The sequence below is a fragment of the Primulina tabacum genome, chromosome 9, assembly GCF_025594145.1.
Source record: "Primulina tabacum isolate GXHZ01 chromosome 9, ASM2559414v2, whole genome shotgun sequence".
Taxonomy (NCBI): domain Eukaryota; kingdom Viridiplantae; phylum Streptophyta; class Magnoliopsida; order Lamiales; family Gesneriaceae; genus Primulina; species Primulina tabacum.
Window position 1 is genome coordinate 41,590,860 of NC_134558.1, and position 19,138 is coordinate 41,609,997.

General features: G+C 36.7%; 2 protein-coding genes and 1 pseudogene across 2 annotated transcripts; 2 read left to right on the forward strand and 1 right to left on the reverse strand.

Moving 5' to 3' along the window:
* Nucleotides 1–3,859: 3,859 nt before the first annotated feature.
* LOC142555546 (heavy metal-associated isoprenylated plant protein 8-like) lies at nt 3,860–4,864 on the forward strand. Its single transcript, XM_075666459.1, has 4 exons — nt 3,860–4,031; nt 4,108–4,277; nt 4,368–4,455; nt 4,589–4,864. Exons 1-4 carry the CDS (start codon nt 3,902–3,904, stop codon nt 4,837–4,839), a joined length of 639 nt encoding a protein of 212 aa, XP_075522574.1. The 5' UTR covers nt 3,860–3,901; the 3' UTR covers nt 4,840–4,864.
* Nucleotides 4,865–5,491: 627 nt separating this feature from the next.
* LOC142556366 (uncharacterized) lies at nt 5,492–8,662 on the forward strand (annotated as a pseudogene).
* A 9,279-nt stretch (nt 8,663–17,941) lies between these two features.
* On the reverse strand, nt 17,942–18,451 carry LOC142504532 (uncharacterized). The gene has a single exon (XM_075617378.1). It carries the CDS (start codon nt 18,449–18,451, stop codon nt 17,942–17,944), a length of 510 nt encoding a protein of 169 aa, XP_075473493.1.
* Nucleotides 18,452–19,138: the final 687 nt, after the last annotated feature.

The window sequence follows — 19,138 nt, forward strand, 5'->3', positions numbered from 1 at the left end:
GGTTGTTGGTCTTCAATGTGTAGAGACATAAGTGTAATTTCTGTTTTTATGATAAGTTAAAACAGAAATATCATAAGATGATATATACATTATCTATATATGAGTCATGGCCCAGATCACACATCATCACGTTCTCTATTCTCTTTCCTATTAAGAAAATAGTTCAAAAGAGAAAACTAAAGAATTCTCTCGAGGAAAAGAGCGTGTAGATCTGGAAGATCAAGACACATTCTAAAGAATTCAGAATTATGGCTTCAGGTACGCTTCTGCTTGAGTTTTCAGTCAAATTCTTAATGATTTAACATGATGGATTCTACGATTTATGGATTTTTCCCAACAAGTGGTATAAAAGTCATTCATATTTTTATATGACTTCAGATCTGGAAAATATTTTTGTTGAAAACAAATATTTTAAAGTTTCAGTATTATAAAGAGATTTTGGTTAAAAAATTTAAGAATTCCGTATAAGACTTCGATTTTCCGTCCAGTTTTTCTTCAACAAAAAAGTAAAACATATATATTAGAGAAAAATCGAAAATTTGGTTTAAAAGTTTTCACCAAAACCGACACAACGTGCATCCAATAGTGTTTAAACAGGCATAGATGCACATAAGCACCTTTTCGGGGTGTCCTCTCGTGCCAAGGACTGTCCAGGCAGTCGCTGGCACGTGATTTTGTGGCGCCCCCGCCCGCCTAGGATGTTTTGGGCAGTAGCTGGTGCGCGATTTCAGGCGCCCCAGCGTGCACCGTACATAATTTTCCCAATTTTTTTGTTACTATTCAAGTTTTATTTGGTTTAAAGTTAAATATTCAATTGTTCAAATAATGATGAGGTTATATGTATTTTAAAATATATTGATTTAAATAAAATGTTGTCAAAGTGACATCTTTTATTGAAATTAATTTTTTTAAAATGCAAAAAGATTTTGGTATATGTGATTTATATGGATATTGATCGGACCAAAGGAAGGTTAACATTTAATATAATTACATATGGACTTGTGGTGGTAAACATGTGATAGTTGTTCGGTTTTTCATATGAATAATAAATCGGCTCAAAGAAAGATTGTTGTTTGACATGATAGTTACTATTAGTGTTCGACTGCTGCGCCCGGATATCACTTACTAGTTAATATTTTGTCCAAAGATAAAACATTAATGGAGTGCTCGGTATCATGTTTATGGAGTTTACATTATTTGAATTTATTGATTATTTTATTTGGATATTTGGTTAAGCATGTATATTTGATTTTTGTTCTCTATTCAGATTTGATTCCAACAAATATTCATTCCAACATAAATTATATTCCTATGTTAAATGGCTCGAATTTTAAATCGTAGCAAGAGAATTTATTGATAATTCTCGGAGTCATGGATTTGGACCTTACGATAAGGGTTGACTCTCATCCCTCCATTATGGATAAGAGTACATCTGATGAAAAGATGGGGTTTGAAAGGTTTGAACGGTGAGAGAGGTCGAATAATATGTGTATGATGATTATTAAGAGGGTCATTCCAGAAATATTCAGGGGCACAATGTCTAGTGACGTTGCTACGACTAAGGCTTTCTTTCAGGACTTTAAATAGAGATTTGCTAAAATTGAAAAAGTCTTAAATTGATACACTTTTGGCAAGCCTCATTTCAATGAGGTACAAGGCTAAGGACAACATCAGGGAGTGCATTATGAAAATGTCTCATCTTGCTTCAAAATTGAAAGTACTGAAGCTTGACCTCTCCGGGACTTGGTGGTGCATTTGATTTTGATATCTCTTCCTCTACAGTTCAATCAGTTTAAGGTGAGTCGTAACTATCAAAAAGAGACTTGATCTCTAAATGAGCTCATCTCGCACTGTGTCCCTAACATAGCCACTTACATATCCATACTAACATGAATATGTTATATATGTTTTATGTATCCATTGAGGTTTTGGTGAGCAAAATATATTTCGTTTTTCTCTTGGATTATTTGCTCCTTGGTTCATAATAGCCTATATATATATATAATATATATGTTGGTTCCTGTCGAGGCTGATCACTTGACAATTTGGATTTCCTATAAAGCGTCAATTTGTTGCTGGTAAGTTACTATTCCTACAGAACTTTACATTTTTTCATCAAGTGACACTTGCGTTCCATTGCCAATTAATTGTGGGAAATGTTTTGTTTAAAGCCTGTCAATTTTTGCAGATATATCTACAGCACTTTCATCATATTAGGACTTGTGCCATCAGCATATCTCCTTATAATATGTACTCCTTTGTTGCTTAATCAACAATTTAGTCACTGAATGGACTGGTGGGCTTTAGATTTCACCAACAACTGCTGGAAGCAAACCTGGAGGCCTTATTGCTGGCGCTTGGGCTGCAATGATGTCTCTTGGGCTGGAAGGCGAGCCATTTTTTTTAGATCATTGCTATTCAAACTCTCAAAGCAAATGTGTGTTATTTATACTGATTTGCAGATAAAACAAACAGGTTATCTGGAGAATACAAGAAAGATTATGGAAACGTACGTCAAAGAAAATCGAGAGAGGGTATTATATATCATCACAACTTTGAATATCTTGATGATCATAGTGGGTCCATATGTAGTATTATTTCTTTAATTGCAGAATCGGTGAAATCCATGGTTTGATTGTCGTTGGAAAGCCTGATATGCCAATTGTGGCTTTTGGATCAGACATTTTTGAAGTTAATGATATTATGTCTTCAAAAGGCTGACACTTAAATGCATTGCAAATTAAGACCAAACAGGTAACTGGTAAAACAAATACCCGAGAAATACATGGCATGTGAGAATAAGTGCCAAGTTATGATTTTTAATGTTTAGATGTGTCGATATGTCAAGTTACTGTTAGACAAATAACCATTTTGGCCAAGCTAATAGCCACTGAATATTTTTTGCACAAGCATTGGAATGAGTTGGCAGAGATCGATATGGTAAGCAAATAGAAATTTAAGTAAATAAAATTGACGAATGCAATCGAGTTTCTATTTTTTTTCCCCTCATAATCCTATTAATTTCATTCTACTATGATTTTCTTACCTCTATTGTAAGGTAGAAAATCTTCCTCGTTGATTCACAAAAACATTATTTGCTCATTAATTTCACTTCACAAATTCAAGATACACAAAATCTCCCCTGCTTTTGGAAAACCACGATGAATTCTTAATTAGTATCAATGTGAATTTGCATTGCTTGCTTATTTGACGTCTCATGCCAATGTTCTTACAACATGTTGTTTTTAGAATTGAATTCTCTGTCTCGTTAGAGTCACAGATTGCCCAACAGCTGTTTTTAGGATTGTTTTTATTTATTTATATATATATTTAACTAAATACGAACCACGCTATATATATATTATCATATACATAAAGGCAATATGTGGTGAACAAATATAGAAACCTAATGGTGACTTAAACTGAAGATCCACACCATTTATTTCTATTACTACATCTTACTTACTGTTTTGGGTGCAATGCACCTATAAATTTGAACTCACCTCGTGCTACTTTTTATCTTTACCACCAATTGTACATACACACACTTGAAAATGAGATTTTAAAACCCAAACTGCAGATTTTCAATGCGTAAACAATTATAAACGTAACACTCCACCTAGTGACAGAAAGGTAACTCTTTCCCTCCCACAGTCTGTAACTAACTATATATATATATATATATATATATATATATGTAGCTGTAGCATAATTTTTACTAGGACATCAACAAAAGATGTTTTGAAGACAACTTATGGCAAGTGCTCGAATGTTCTAATTCTTCATACGATTTTTTTCTTGTTTTGGTGCATTGATTGATGTATGATTCGTCGCATTTTTATCTTCTTTTTTTTTTTTTGGGAATTGTGCGGGAACATAGGAGCAGGAACAGCAGCAATTCATGGAACAGAACCATGCATGCCAAAATGAGGAAAATAAAAATAATCCTAAAGGGATTATTATATTGGGTGTTTATATCCACTGCGAAGGCTGTGGAAATAAAGTGCTGAGATCACTTCGTGGATATGAAGGTTTGTTTAAAGAAATCACACCTCAATTTAGTATTTTGCAACATTCGAGTTTGGATGAGATATGATTTTTAATTAGGTGTTGAGGAGATTGATATTGATGCAAAGAATAATAAGGTAATTGTCAAGGGAAAAAAGGCCGATCCAATAAAAGTTGCAGAGAGGTTAAGAAAGAAAAGTGGGAAGCATGTGGAATTGATTTCTCCTCAGCCCGAGAAGGAAGAGAAGAAAGTGGAGAAGAAACCCGAGGTGACACAGACACAAACATGCATTCAATTATATTAATTTTAAAAATTGTTTAATTATAACTGATTAGAAGTTTGGTGCGTGGGTATACAGCAAAAAGTGATAGAGGTTGTGTTGAAGATTTATCTACATTGTGAGGGTTGTGCAAAAGAGGTGAAGCATTGCATCCACAAGATGGAAGGTATGTATCTAACAATATATATGAGTTTGGTTATGTTATATATATATATACATACACACACACGTACACAAAAGAATGCAAGATGGATCATGATATATATTATATATACATAATATATTAATGATGGATGAAGGGGTGCGAAGTGTTGATCCGAACATGGAGAAAAATGTGGTGATAGTGAAGGGAACCATGGATCCACAAAAGCTGGTGGAGTTCATCAACAAGAGAGGAGGGAGGCATGTTGAGATTGTGAAGCAAAGCAGCAATCAGAGCGAGTCGACGGCTAATGATGAATGCCACGACCATCATGATTATCCTCAACAATTGCTACATGCTCCTCAGTTATTCAGTGACGAGAATCCTAATTCTTGTGCACTTTTGTGAATAATGCATCCAATTTACAGAAAGAATTAAGGGTGCCTTAATTTAAAATTAACATATTTTGATTACATTTTTATTGTTTAAAATGAAATAAATGATCAAATCTTAAATCCATGTTTTACTTATTTGCACTAGTATAAAGTACAATGAATTTCAAATAACATCATTATTGTTAACTTTAAATACCATATAAATATGTTGGGATGAATTTGAAGTTTATGATTTAATTCACTGAACAACAAAAATATATTTGAATATTTAAAATATATCGATATAAACATAACTTAATAATCCCGATATTTGCTTGAATTTATATATGTGTGCACTTGATCGTCTCTCTAATATTTAAAAATTTCATCCAATATTGGAATTTTTCATTTTCATCAAAATATATATTTTCATAAAAATAACAGTGATATGCTGTGCAGACACATGTTGCTCCAAAAGGTTCTTTGACTGGGCTTTCAATTGAGCCTTTCGTTTTTTTTTTGGTTATCTAACTGATCAATTATTATTTTTAAAAAATAAATTTTTACGATATAATTTAAATACACTTAAAAATATTATGTTTTTAAAAATAGTTAACCATATCTATTTTTCCAAATATCCCCTTCTTACATTAGTTTCGGACATGAGACAGCTGGTTGTCCAGTATGATAGCCCCACGTGTCCATTAACCCTCCCCCCGCTTTGTAAAAAATCTATCCGTTACTCACAACACCTCTCCTCTTCCCCGATCGGCGAGTTAAAAAATTAATAAAAATAAAGATATGGGGAAACTGATACGTGATTCGACGGCGTCGTCGAGGCTGATCCCATGGCGTGACCCCACAGCAGCACCATCTTCTGATCTCCTTAACCGTGCTGTAAACCCTCTGCTGTCGCCGCCGGGGATTACTTGTCCTGCTTCGTCATGGGAGAATGTCCCTGGATTGGGAGACCAGCAGAGGAGACATCTGACTCGTCTTTATTGTAAGGGGGTCCTGTGGAAGCACCCTAAGGATAAGACCCTGAACATCGTGTTCAGGCTCATGCATGGGGGAGAGGTAGACGGGGATGGAAACTGCCTATTTACGGCGGCGTGGAAGTCCATGGGTCTGGATGTGGAGCTGTTGGATTAAAAGTGGGCTTTTAGGTTTATGGGCTTTTCATGTGAGTGAATGAAAATTTGAAAAGTTAGGTTTGTCCCACATTGAAAAAATGAAGTGATATAGATAAGTTATATTGTGTTACACTTTATAGAGGTGTAACTATTCTCTATCGCGCACACATGCGCAAAGGGGGTGCAAATCATAGGCCCGATTTGCAGTGGAAAAAAAGGCTTGACTCGTGTGCAAGCGTACGAGCGCGTCGAATGTCGGACCGATCAAGGCAAAATTTGCCTAGCAGCATTTTCTCCTGCTGCTACATTTCCTCTGCTTGTTCTGCTACAGTGCTTCTGTGTTCTGTTACAGTGCTCAGGTACTGATTCTGTTCGCTAGCTTTGTGCTGCAACTCTGCTGGTTTGTCCATTGTATTCTGGGAAACAGACGTCCGCTGAATTCTCGGAGCACATACCGGAGGGGGCGAATCTGTTTTAAGAAAACTGTACAATCTACAGACCTTGGTTTGATTTAATTATGCATTATTCTATTGTTTTTCTTAAGATACTGATTTGTTGGTTTTATACATTAGTCATACTTTACTGTGAACAGCACGTTTATTTGATTTACTGCATATCTGCTTGTTTTTCAATATATTTTTATCAGCGGCGCCTGAACTCAGGATGAGGACTGTCAGGAGGTTCCTTGAGGATCTTGGATCTGCGGACGAGGAAACCAATGGATCGATTCAATTGGCGATTCGGCACATGTACTCGCCGGATCTGAAGTCCGGTTGGGGAGTTCATGTCCTGCAGGAGGTGAAGTTGCTGGCGAGGAAACAAGATCGCGCGGGTATGGATTTAGCCATTGATGAGCTCGTTCAGACCGGTATGCAGAGGTAAAGATCAAAATTTTCTCTGATCTGGTTTTTGTTTTAAATCTCTAACTACTATGCTCTGTTGCAGTGTTTAAATATCTCGATTTAATGAAAAAGGAAGAAGAAAATGTGGGCCACGTTTTGTGTTCTTTCTTATTTTCTTGAGGTGGTGTTTCGTTCTCACGAGAGAGGGAAGGTCACTATATGCTTAAGTTATCAGGGTCTTTCGAAGAAAATAGTTTTGAAACCTCTTTAACATTTTGTTCTGTGTGTTTTCATGTGGACTTTAAGACAATGCTACATCAAAGGGTTCAAGATCTGATTCATTTCGAGCCTTGGACCTATCATTGTACTTACTTTCTATTCATCTGCTCGAAAACTTTTGTTAAAACGTCATGGAATGTGTGAATCATATGTGGATTCACTTTTCTTGGCCGGTATTTTTTGGGAAAAAATTAGGGTTTTTGTCATTTTTTTTATCTTTGCTATTGGTAGCTAGATAGGATTGTTGCACGCACCTGCCATCCAAATTTGTGCATCCATTCTGAGACATGATAGTAGCTTAGCTTTGGTCTTTGAAATTTTATAAGATACCAGGTACGATTAACCGTTTAAATATAGGCTCAAATAGTAAATTTTTTATGTTTGCTTTTTGACTGGTTTTGGAAGAGTGGAGTTTTTCATTTTTTTAGCATGCATTAATATGTGGTTTCATTATTTGATTCTTGCTTTTGTGATTGATTGTTGAAGAGAATTGGCTGCCGAATCTATTTACAAAGAAAGATGTATAGCTGTGGAAGATGGTCCGAGTTGGGCCAAGTACATGTCGATATCTGGTTCATCCGATGACGAATACGATATCATCAATATGCAATATATTGAGGATGGTTTGTTAACTGTAGAAGAGAATAGAGACGGTCATTCTGCTGCCTTCGGCGACGACATTGCTATAGAATGTCTTGCAATGGAGTTCAAAAGGGAGATTTTTGTGGTGAGAGGATTTCTTTTCTTTTCTTTTGTTTTTTGTTGGTAACTTTGATGCTGCATTGGTGTCATAGTTGGGACCTCTTCCCTGTAGACTTCGTCCTAACTAGAAACAAATTTGTTTGTGCAAGTTTCAGTTTTATATTTTCGGATCTGTGTTCGAGAATTTTAGTAATTTGTTACTGTCAAATTTAAGTGTTTGTTCATAACTGACAGGTGCAAGCACATGGATCTGATGCCATGGTTGACGAGGAAAATTGTGTTTTCTTCCTACCTCATCATCCAACACGTGAAATCTGCTAATCTCCTTTCTTTTTGTTTATGAAAGGAACTGGTAATTAAATGCTTATTCTTTGTGACTACATATTTACCATTTCTAACAACCCAGTACACGTTTTGAAAACTTAAAAGCTTGAAAGCTTATTTCTTGCTATTATGTTTAAATTGCACTGGAGCCTGGAGGTCATTGAACCCCTTGTTATTCTCACAGGATGGTGTGGAGCTGGGGCTGATCATTACGAACCACTTATAGCTCACCGTTCGATGGGTGTATCTCAAGAAAAAGTTGCCTTGGTTCTTTAGACCGTCTGAGAATTATCAACTTGGTGCCTTAATTCTTTAAGGCCGAGTCAGTTTTGCTTTCAGAGGTTGTAGGAGTGTTACTAGTTCAAAATTTTCAAAGATTTGCGGTCGATTCTTTTCTTAGGATTTGTGGAGGAGTTCATATTTTTTTGTTGAGATTCAACATAGAGGATACCTGATTTTGAGTAGCTTGGTAAGTGTAGTAGTTAGGCCAGCTCGAATTAGTGGTTCTTTTTATTCTTCTTTCAGGTTCGCTGTTTTCTTTCTTAACTCGAACGCGATTGGACATATTCTCTTCTGATATGTGATTACATATGGAGATTGGACATCTCAGGGATAATAATCATACAAAAAATGATTTATGTATGCTCAAAAAACTATTACGTTTCTTTATGTGAGCAGAGTGTTTATTGGTATCTAACTGAAAACATATATTTTGTTGGATATGAATTTTTTTATTGGAGGGATATTTATCACCCCAAAACTTTGATAAGATAAAGGATTAAAAGTAGGCCATTTGTTGGATCATTATCGGTTACTCCTCCAGATCAGGAACTGAATTGTTTCGACCGTCAGTCAGTATTACCTACCGTGGTTGTAGGGAGCTGCTAAAAAAAGATATTTGTCTCCCTGGGTTTTCCCTGCTTCACATCCATCCGACATTTGCATTGAAAGTAAATCCATCTGTATCTTTGTCATTGGTTGCAGCATTTTACTATTTTTGGTTATTCCCGTAGTAAGATGATGAATGCTGAATTACGAAATATGGTTAGCATGCAGGATACTCACTTGCAGTTGCAGAATAGACATTGTTATTGCATTTGCAGATTATCCATGTTATCTTCCATTCCATTTGTGATGACTCTTTGTTTATATATTTCTCTTCATTTTCTCTATTCATTTTGGTTGACTGAAACTTGCCAAGTGTTCATTAATAAAAGTTTTGAAAATGACTAATGAAGCATGATATATGATGAGAAAGCGAAATCACAGTCCTGATATGATGTATTTGGATACCGAACTAGTGGGATTGTGTATCCTTCTAGGCTGGCTTAGATAATGTAAGAAATAGTGTTCGACAGGTATGAATAACTATATAAAAAGTAGTGTAAAATCGTAAATTTGTGTTTTATCAGAATTGAGTGTTGTGTCAAATGTTACAACATTTAAGACAACATGCAGCGGAATATTAAAGTTTGTTACACAAATTCAATTTAAGTAAATAGATGAACGAGATTAAATATGCACAAGTATAAATACTTGTGCGGTGCCTTATGACAAAAATTAATCACTAAAAAATCAAACCGATTACAAAAAACATATCACTACTGATTGAAACTAAAATCAATTTCCTCAACAGGTTGAGAAAATAAAAGCTTTCTAAAACAACCAACAATATTAAAACATCAATTAAGAAAGCAAAAACGTGATGCCAAAAAAGGAGAGCCACGAAAACGATCTTCAGCCAACTTCGTTACGGATGTTGTCTGCAGATGTCCCCAACATTCAAGGCAACACGCGATCACCACTCTTCAAAATAGCACGATCCTTGATTGCTTATTTCTATGATATTCACGGTGTGTGCACAAGTATGTGTATGTATGTTTTTGTGTCGAGTGAGAGAGAGAGGTTTTTAGTTCCCTTGAACTCTTATTTATAGATGTAGACTTTTATTCTTCAATGAAACCTAGTGCACAAGGAAAGTAAGAGTTTAATTAGAAATAAACTCTTAATAACATATCTCATTAAAATCATTATCATAAATAGCATATCTAAAATATATTTGCTTAATTATCTCATTATCTTATAAAGGCAAAATCTCAAAAGATATTATATGAAATCAAATAAACAAGAAAAAGATATTGTTAGGGAAATAATTTAAATCAAGATATTAATTTAATTCGGAAATATTATTTTCCTTCAATCTCCCCCTTTTTGCCTTTCTTGGACAAAATGAGATCAAACCCATTTATTCTTGTTTAACTCAAATCATCTCCCCCTGAGTTAGAGAATTTTCTCCCCCTGAATAAAGTAAGGTTAGCACGGGTGTTGTTAGAATTGTTGGCAATACTTGAGACAACACCTGCACCATTTCATTAACAGTTTACTAAGAACGCAGAAACATTAGCAAAAATAAGACAGCAATTGCATTAGCAGAAAAACAAGAAAGCTAAAAAAAACTTCATCACTCCAACTCCTTCACCCATATCCTATTCATCAGCAGAGGCATCATCATTGGTCCCTGATGGACCAGCCTCTGTTTGATCATCACTATCTCCCTCCTTTTGTCCTGGAAAGACTGCTACCTCCAAAAGAAGCTGAAAGTTTGCCGCCACAGCTTGATAATAGGCCATATTAGCCCTGGCTTGCTTAACCTTAGCCATAGCATGATCAAGATTAGCCTTTGCTTGCTCTACTTTTGCCATAGCGTGAGCAATGTGGTTGTGCGCTTCCGGTACAGAGATCATGATGTAGTCAGTGGAGGAATATGAGGGCTTGGCGGTGGCCCTGAAACAGGTGGTGCACGGGGAGACTCAGTCCATGGAAGATCAATTCGTCGATTGCCTTTGAAAAATGCAGGAGCAATCTTGAGTGTATCACTGGTGGTGGATAGTTGCTCATCAATGTCTCTAATAAAACCTTGAGAGACAAGCATTCCATAGATCAATGATGGAAATGGGAGCTTCAAAGCTTTGAGTACTCCTTCGGCATATTGAAGAACCGTCTGGAAAACAAGATTCCCAAAATTGAACACTCCACTTGTCCCAATGGAGTGCAGTACGAACGCCTGATGTCTCGTCACGATTGTGGAATTCGTCGAGGGTGTCCAGTTTTGAATAGCCAGCTTGTGTAATACTGAGTAAAAGGATGTCAACTTGGCAGCTGATAGCTTCTGTGGATGAGCTGGGAAATGAGTAATAAGACCCCCAGTGAGAGTGGAGGTGACCTCATAGATGTCAGGAAGGAGTCCGTCTTCGGAATCAGTTGGTGTATTGTAATGCAGATTGACAGCAGCAGGATTGAAATAAAAAATTTGGTTACGAACAAATACTTTCCCATATTTATCTGACCTCTCATCACCTACCCCGGGTGATAGGTTTGCATAGAACTCCAGAACAGGTTTCCGGCAGAAAGGTGTAACCGCAGAGACAGTTGAGAGAAGCTGGGCTTGCTTGAGGAATGCGATCAAGTTCTGTCTGTCAAAGGCATCTGTATCATTGTTCCTTTCTTCAATGAATTCATGATGGGCATAAAGGTGCCACTGAGCAACTGCGTGCTCAATGTAGAATTTGGTAGAGAAGGTAGTGTCCAAGTCATAATCACTGAGGTCAATGTTGTCCTCAGTGTGGACAACATCCTCTTCCAGAGGATCGTGTTCTTCAGGGATGTCATTTACCTCAGCAGGGTTATCAGGAGAACTGCTGGATTCAGTAGAACTTTCAGATTCTTGGGAATCCATAGGAACAACAGAAGTTTCAGCTTTTAGATTTTTCAAGTTGGCCATAAACTGGGCCAACGTGATTTCCTCCTCTCTGGTGGGTGAGGGCTGTCGTGGAGGAACATGGAGTGCTTCCTCATTGGATTCAGTGGCTTCGCTGGAGGAGGTACTACTGTCCTTCGGTGGAGGGACAATTTTCTTGCGAGCCACAAATTCGTAATTCGCATCATCCGAGTCATCCCCCGAAGTATTCTCTTGGTCAACAAGAGATGGTCGACTCGGCCCTTCTCCTTTGTGACGAAACCGCTTGGATGTAGTCAAGTCAGGATTATACCCCGCATGTCATTTTGATCTTCTAACTGGAGGAGGAGGCGGTCACGCCTTATTGACAGCAGCAAAATCCGGTGGATTATCGAGATCAATTTCATTCTCAGGCTCACCTGGGGCAATTACTTCCAAGGGCACGGCTTCTTCAACAGCATGTACCAATGGTAGAGGCGGTTCGACTGTGGGTGTTGCAGCAGGTGTTGTCTCGTTAGGGGCAACATCTTCTGTGTGTCCCATTTCACTCCGAATGTCACGGGGATCAAACCCTTTTCCTGCTATTTAAATTTGTGGTTTTGCGTGAAGATTAAAGTGGGAAAGACGAAGAGTGCAGAAAAATAAACACAGAGGTATATTGCGAGAGGAAAATACGAAAATCCGAGAGACAATTATGAGGAAAATGATGAATTGACGGTGTAAATCATGAGGATAAGTTTAAAAGAACAGTGCAACGGTAACAAAACATTTGGTAACTGATTTAGTCTAACGGTAAAAAAAACCGTAAAAAATAGCCGTTAAATATTACAGGCAATTTGTGAGATGATTTTCGCACAAAATTATTTCAAAAATTCCAGACATAAACCCTCATCGAATTTAAGTCCACTGTACATCGAAGATCACATAATTCGATTTTTCGCAAAGTCTGAATATGCATCGAATTTTACTTTGTTGAATTACTCATGTCCTTATGGCACACCAATATTCACGATGATATGTTTATGCATGACCTAATTATGTCTAATAACAGAGTGTAATAGAAATAGAAACATGAAAACAAATATGAGATATCTTCACAAATGAAGTGTTGTCACAAATGTTGGCAACATCTTCTGACAACACGCACAATTCCAATTTTTTTTTTATTTTTCTCCACACTTGGTGACTTTAACAACGATTGATCATAGAAGTGGTAGCTCCAACAATAGAGGAACAATCTTCTTTTGGACTCCTCTAGGTAGCTTTTTCTATTTTCTTCTATTTAGATTCTTGTATTAAATTCAGAAGAGGTAGCTTCCACACTAAAAGTACAGTCTTTTTTGGACTATTTTAGGTAGCTTTTTCCAATCTTTTCTTCTGATACAGAGCATGTTTTATAAGTATTTTCAGTTCAATCACCTTTCACATGGGACACAATCATGGTATACATGATTATCCTTCACTGCTTAGTGACTCAATTCGAATATTTTTCATGTCCAAGTGTATTAAAAAAGATCGACTAAGGAATTTTAGGTGTAACAGAAGATTTAAGCAACATCATTTCAACACATCATATCACAGTATGCATGAAAATGCAGAATGTCTAATGTTTAAAAATGCACATGCATGTTAGGTGTTGTCTGAGATGTTGTAACATCTGAGACAACATCTATGAATGATCAGACAAAACACATGCTGATAGATTTCCTAAGTTTGGAGAATCTCTCAAAGTCTAATGCTTTTGTGAATATGTCGGCCAGTTGGTTATTTGTATCAACAAACTCCATCTGAATCAATCATTTCTCTACAAGATCTCGAATAAAATGATGTCTTATGTCAATGTGCTTTGTTCGAGAGTGTTGTACGGGCTTTTTTGAAATGTTTATTGCACTAGAATTGTCACAGTATACCACTAAGGGTTCACTCTTTAGTTCATAATCTTCTATCATTTGATTCATCCACAAAAATTGAGTGCAACCACTTCCAGCTGTCGCATATTCAGATTCAGCAGTTGAAAGTGAAAGACAATTCTGTTTTCTACTATGCCATGATATCAAGTTATTTCCAAGGTAAAAGCAGCCTCCAGAGGTGCTTTTTCTTTCATCCAAATCCTCTGCCCAATCAGCATCTGAGAACCCTACTAAATTCGAGTTAGTGTCGTGAGTATACCATAATCCTAAGTCAATGGTTCCGGCTATGTATCGTAGGATACGTTTTACAGCTTTTAAATGAGAAATCTTAGGATTAGACTGGTATCTGGCCCACAGGCAAACAATAAACATTGTCAGGGCGGCTAGCAGTCAAGTACATGAGACTTCCATATGTGTCTTCATGTGCTTGGTGTTCTCATTAGCAAATTTTTTTATCAAGTTTTTAGCATACTTACTTTGACACAAAAAGATGTCATCATGCATTTGTTTGATTTTCAAACCAAGAAAGAAACTTAACTCACCAACCATGCTCATTTCGAATGTGGATGCATGCACTCAACAAAATTATCAGCATGCTTTTGAGATGAGGAACCAAATATTATATCATCAACATAAACTTGACAAATAAGGATTTCACCTTTGGATTTCTGAATAAAAAGGGTATTGTCTACCTCACCTCGTTTGAAACCAATTTCAAGAAGATATTCTGTTAGTCTGTCATACCATGCACGTGGTGCTTACTTCAAACCATAGAGAGCATTTTTCAACTTGTACACATGATTCAAATTATGTGGATCTTCAAATCCTTTAGGCTGTCTGACATATGCTTTCTCACATAGGGTACCATTCAAAAATGCACTTTTGACATCCATTTGAAATAATTTAATTTTCATGTAGCATGCAATGGCTAGCAGAAGTCGGACTGACTCAATGCGGGCAACAGGAGTGAAGGTCTCATCAAAATCAACCCTCTCAATCTGTGTGTACCCTTGGGCAACCAACCTTGCTTTATTTCGAATGATGTTCCCTGACTCATCAGTTTTATTTTTAAAAATCCACTTTGTTCCAATTATATTGACGTGGTCAGGTGGTGGAACCAAATCCCAAACATCATTTCGAACAAATTCATCAAGCTCATCATGCATAGCATTGATCCAAAACTCATCTTTTAAGGCTTTGTCAACACTTTTAGGTTCACATTGATATACAAAGCATGAAAATCTAACCTGTGAGTAAGCTGAGCTCATGCATATAAGTCCAGCCATTTTTCGGTAATCGAATTTCTCTTTCTTTCGAGTTTGGACTTCACTTTGCACACTTCCAATTATTTGAGATGATGGATGATTTTTCTGAATCTTAATCAATATATCATGTCCATCATCTGCTATGTCATCATCACTATTTGCTTCGTCCTCAAATTCAGTGACTTCAGTGTCACATGTTGTGCTAGGTGTTGCAACATCTGGGGCAACACCTGCATTTTTCAGTATGGTCGGGTTTTCCAGAAGATCATCAACGTCATCCTCATCAGTTTTCTTCTTGAGATCTGCACAATCATCAAAAACAACATTAATCGATTCCATAATAGTCCTTGTTCTTATATTAAACATACGATAGGCTCGACTATTAGTGGCATATCCTAAAAACAGACACTTATCACTCTTTGAATCGAATTTAGCAAGTTGATCCCTGTCATTTAAAGTGTAACAGACACATCCAAAAATATGAAAATATTTGAGATTAGGCTTCTTTCCCATGATTATCTCATAAAGCCACTTCTCAAATACACTCTGTTTGAGATATGACAAGTCGTATTTAGGACCTCTGCCCAAAAACGCTTTGAGATATTCTTTGAGGTCAGCATCACCCTTGCCATTTCTTGAAGTGTTATGTTATTGCGTTCGGCAATCCCATTCTGTTGTGGAGTTTTTGGTGCCGAAAACTCTTGTGAAATACCTTTCCTGTCACAAAATGATGAGAATAAAGAATTCTCAAATTCCTTACCATGGTCGGTTCTGATTCTTCTCACCTTCAAACTATGAAAGTTTGTGATTCTTGTGACCAATTGTTTAAACACACTGAAGGTGTCTGATTTCTCCCTAATAAAACTAACCCATGAAAACCGTGAGAAATCATCAACACATACAAAAGAATATTTCTTACCTCCAAAGCTTTCGACTTCCATAGGACCCATAAGATCCATGTGAAGTAACTCCAGACAGCGTGTTGTCCCAGATGTTGCCAACACCGGGTGTGACACGCGAGTCTGTTTTCCTTTTTGACACTCACCGCACACATAGGGTATTCCAGATGAAAGATTGGGCATACCTCGCACCACCTCATATTTACTCAGATTCTTCAAGGTTTTGAAATTAACATGGCTGAGTTTCTGATGCCAAATGTCAAGTTCAGTGATTTGTGCTCGTTTGCACGACAGTTCTTCACCAAATTGGTAGCAATTATCCGAGGACCTTGTACCTGTCAGATGCATATGTTAGATTCATCAAAAATTTCACACGCATGCTTAGTAAACTTAACATGCAAATTATCATCGCATAATTGACTTATGCTTATCAAATTTGAGTTTAGTCCTTCAACATGGAGCACATTGTGGAGCGTTGGTAGTCCTTCGACATTCAAAGTTCCCTTTCCAACAATTTTTCTTTTAGCTCCCCCTCCATAGGTTATTCTCCCACATTTTTGTTCAACATAATCGATGAGATATTCTCGTGACTCTGTCATATGGCGTGAGCTTCTACTATCGAAGTACCAGTAACCTGCAGTGTTAGTTTTTAATGAAGTATAAACAACATTACAGTGAATTTTTACCTTTGGTACCCACACCTGCCTTACTGTAGGTCGATTCTTGGAGGTGTTGCGGAAAGTGTTGTGCAACATTTGAGGCAACATCCGGCTTGACTTTTGGTTCATGCAGTCGTCCCTGAGTTTAAAACAATATGTCCTGATATGTCCAGGCTTGAAGCAGTAATGTCATACATACTTTCGTTTTATCTTCTTAGGAACAGGTGCAGTGGGTTGTCTTTTCGATGAAAAGCTTTTGGTTGAAGGTGTAGGTTGTGGCGGTGTGAACGTTTCAGTTTTTCCTTTCACAAAGACAATGGTTTTTGAAGATTCTCTAGTTTCATGTAAACTGTCTTTGAGCCCTAAACCTTTCTTGTCATCTCTTCCCACCGAAAGTATGGATTCAAGATTTGATGCTCGAATTAAACTTGGACAAAGTTTCGGTTGTTTTTGAAGTTTTTCTTTGGTCTTTCCCAGTTCCAGGTCCTTTTTGCTCAGAATTACTTCAAATTTGGCAACCACAGCTTTTAGATCAGTGTTTTCCTTTACAAGAGTGGAGTTAAGCTTGTTTCTTTTGGTCCAATCCTCAAACAACTCTTCATAAAGCTTTTGAACACTCTCAAGAGTTATCTCTTCATCATCAGCTTCCGATTCATCATCCACAGTCGAGTCTCCAGAAGTTGTGGATTTTAAGCACACTAATTTTTTGCAGATGTTGCGGCCAGGTGTGGCAACACCTAGGGCAACACCTAAAGGATTCACCTGCAGCCTGCGATTTTCTGTCAATAATGCAGTCAAGGAGGTGTGATTATCTTCATCATTGGATTTCTCCTCATCATCAGATTCTTCATCGCATAGAGATGCATTGTAGCCTTTGTTCTTTCGCAGTCTGTTGGCACATTCATTTGCATAATGTCCAAACCCCTTGCACTCTCTACACTCCACTGTATCATATTTTCTTGAGTTAAATTGTTCTCTGCCTTCATTCCTTGGTTGAGATTGTTGCTTGGCAGGAAACCTTTGTGGTCTTTCAGGTTCAGCAAGACTTGGAAATTTTGAGGGTTGTGCATCCTTCTTCTTATCTCTGATTCTTTTCAAGTAATCCCCGAATTTCTTTATGATAAAGGAGATAGAGTCCTCACAAAGGTCTGATTCATTGACTTCTTGGGATATTTGTAGGAGGTCATTGTAGGTGTCATTTGAAGCTTGAAATGCAATTGTTTTCCCTTTATCCTTCTTCTGCATGTCTATGTTCATCTCAAAAGTTTGAAGTAAACTGATAAGATCTTCCAAAGCCATTTGCGTTGTGTCTTTAGCTTCATCTATCGCACAAATTTTTATGTTGAATCTTTCGGGCAAAGAACGAAGAACCTTACTAACTAATCGTTCATTGGAGATGGGATCTCCAAGACTGAATGCCTCGACTAAACGCCTCATTAGCAATTTTTCGTAGGCGACGATCATATTCCAGTATGTTCTCAAATTCTTCCATCCTCATCATCTCGAACTTGGAAGTAACAATCCTCAGTCTTGTTCGTCGCACACTCTCAGAACCTTCACAGTGTCTTTGTAGAATATCCCATGCATCCTTGGCCGAGACACAATTAGTAATAAGCCTGAACATGTTCGTATCAACCGAAGAAAAAATGGCATTTAGTGCCTTTGAGTTGTAGTTTGAAATTTGTACTTCATCAGTAGTCCAGTTACTCTCCGATTTTATCAGACTATCACCATCTTCATCTATTCTCCTTGGTGGAGACCAACCGCTTAGTACTCTTTGCCATGCTCTCTCATCTATGGATTTTATATGAAACCGAATTTTGACCTTCCATAGACTGTAATTGGTTCCATCTAAGACTGGTGGCCGAAGTGTTGTGTTTGCGAGTGATGGATCCATTTGATATTTTTTTGTCAAACAAAACAAAAAACCAAAACCAGCACTTAGTATATCAAGAGTAGGCTCTGATATCACTTGTAAAAAATAGTGTTCGACAGGTATGAATAACTATATCAAAAGTAGTGTAAAATCGTAAATTTATGTTTTATCAGAATTGAGTGTTGTGTCAAATGTTACAACATTTAAGACAATATGCAGCGGAATATTAAAGTTTGTTACACAAATTCACTTTAAGTAAATAGATGAACGAGAATAAATATGCACAAGTATAAATACTTGTGCGCTGCCTTATGACAAAAATTATCACTAGAAAATTAAATCGATTACAAAAAACCTATCACTAGTGATTGAAACTAAAATCAATTTCCTCAACACGTTGAGAAGATAAAAGCTTTCTAAAACAATTAACAATACTAAAACATCAATTAAGAAAGCAAAAACGTGATGCCAAAAACATCTATAATGTTAGTGAACAAAATTATAATTACATTAATATAATATAAATAATACGAACAAAATATTAAAAAAATTAATTAAATTACCTTCTCAGACTGTAATTATACGGAACTTGTAATAATATCAACGGACGATGCTAATATCTGAAATAAATGACAAGTATTATAAAAAAAAAATTACTTCTTAATATGTAATTATAATATTATCAACGAAATTAAACATTACATCATC

Excerpts from the sequence above, each read along its gene's own strand:
- LOC142555546 (XM_075666459.1), top strand. The coding sequence starts at position 3,902 with ATGGAACAGAACCATGCATGCCAAAATGAGGAAAATAAAAATAATCCT. Across the intron at positions 4,032-4,107 it reads ATCACTTCGTGGATATGAAG|GTGTTGAGGAGATTGATATT; the intron begins GTTTGTTTAAAG and ends ATTTTTAATTAG. Across the intron at positions 4,456-4,588 it reads TTGCATCCACAAGATGGAAG|GGGTGCGAAGTGTTGATCCG; the intron begins GTATGTATCTAA and ends TGATGGATGAAG.
- LOC142504532 (XM_075617378.1), bottom strand. The coding sequence starts at position 18,451 with ATGGATCCATCACTCGCAAACACAACACTTCGGCCACCAGTCTTAGAT.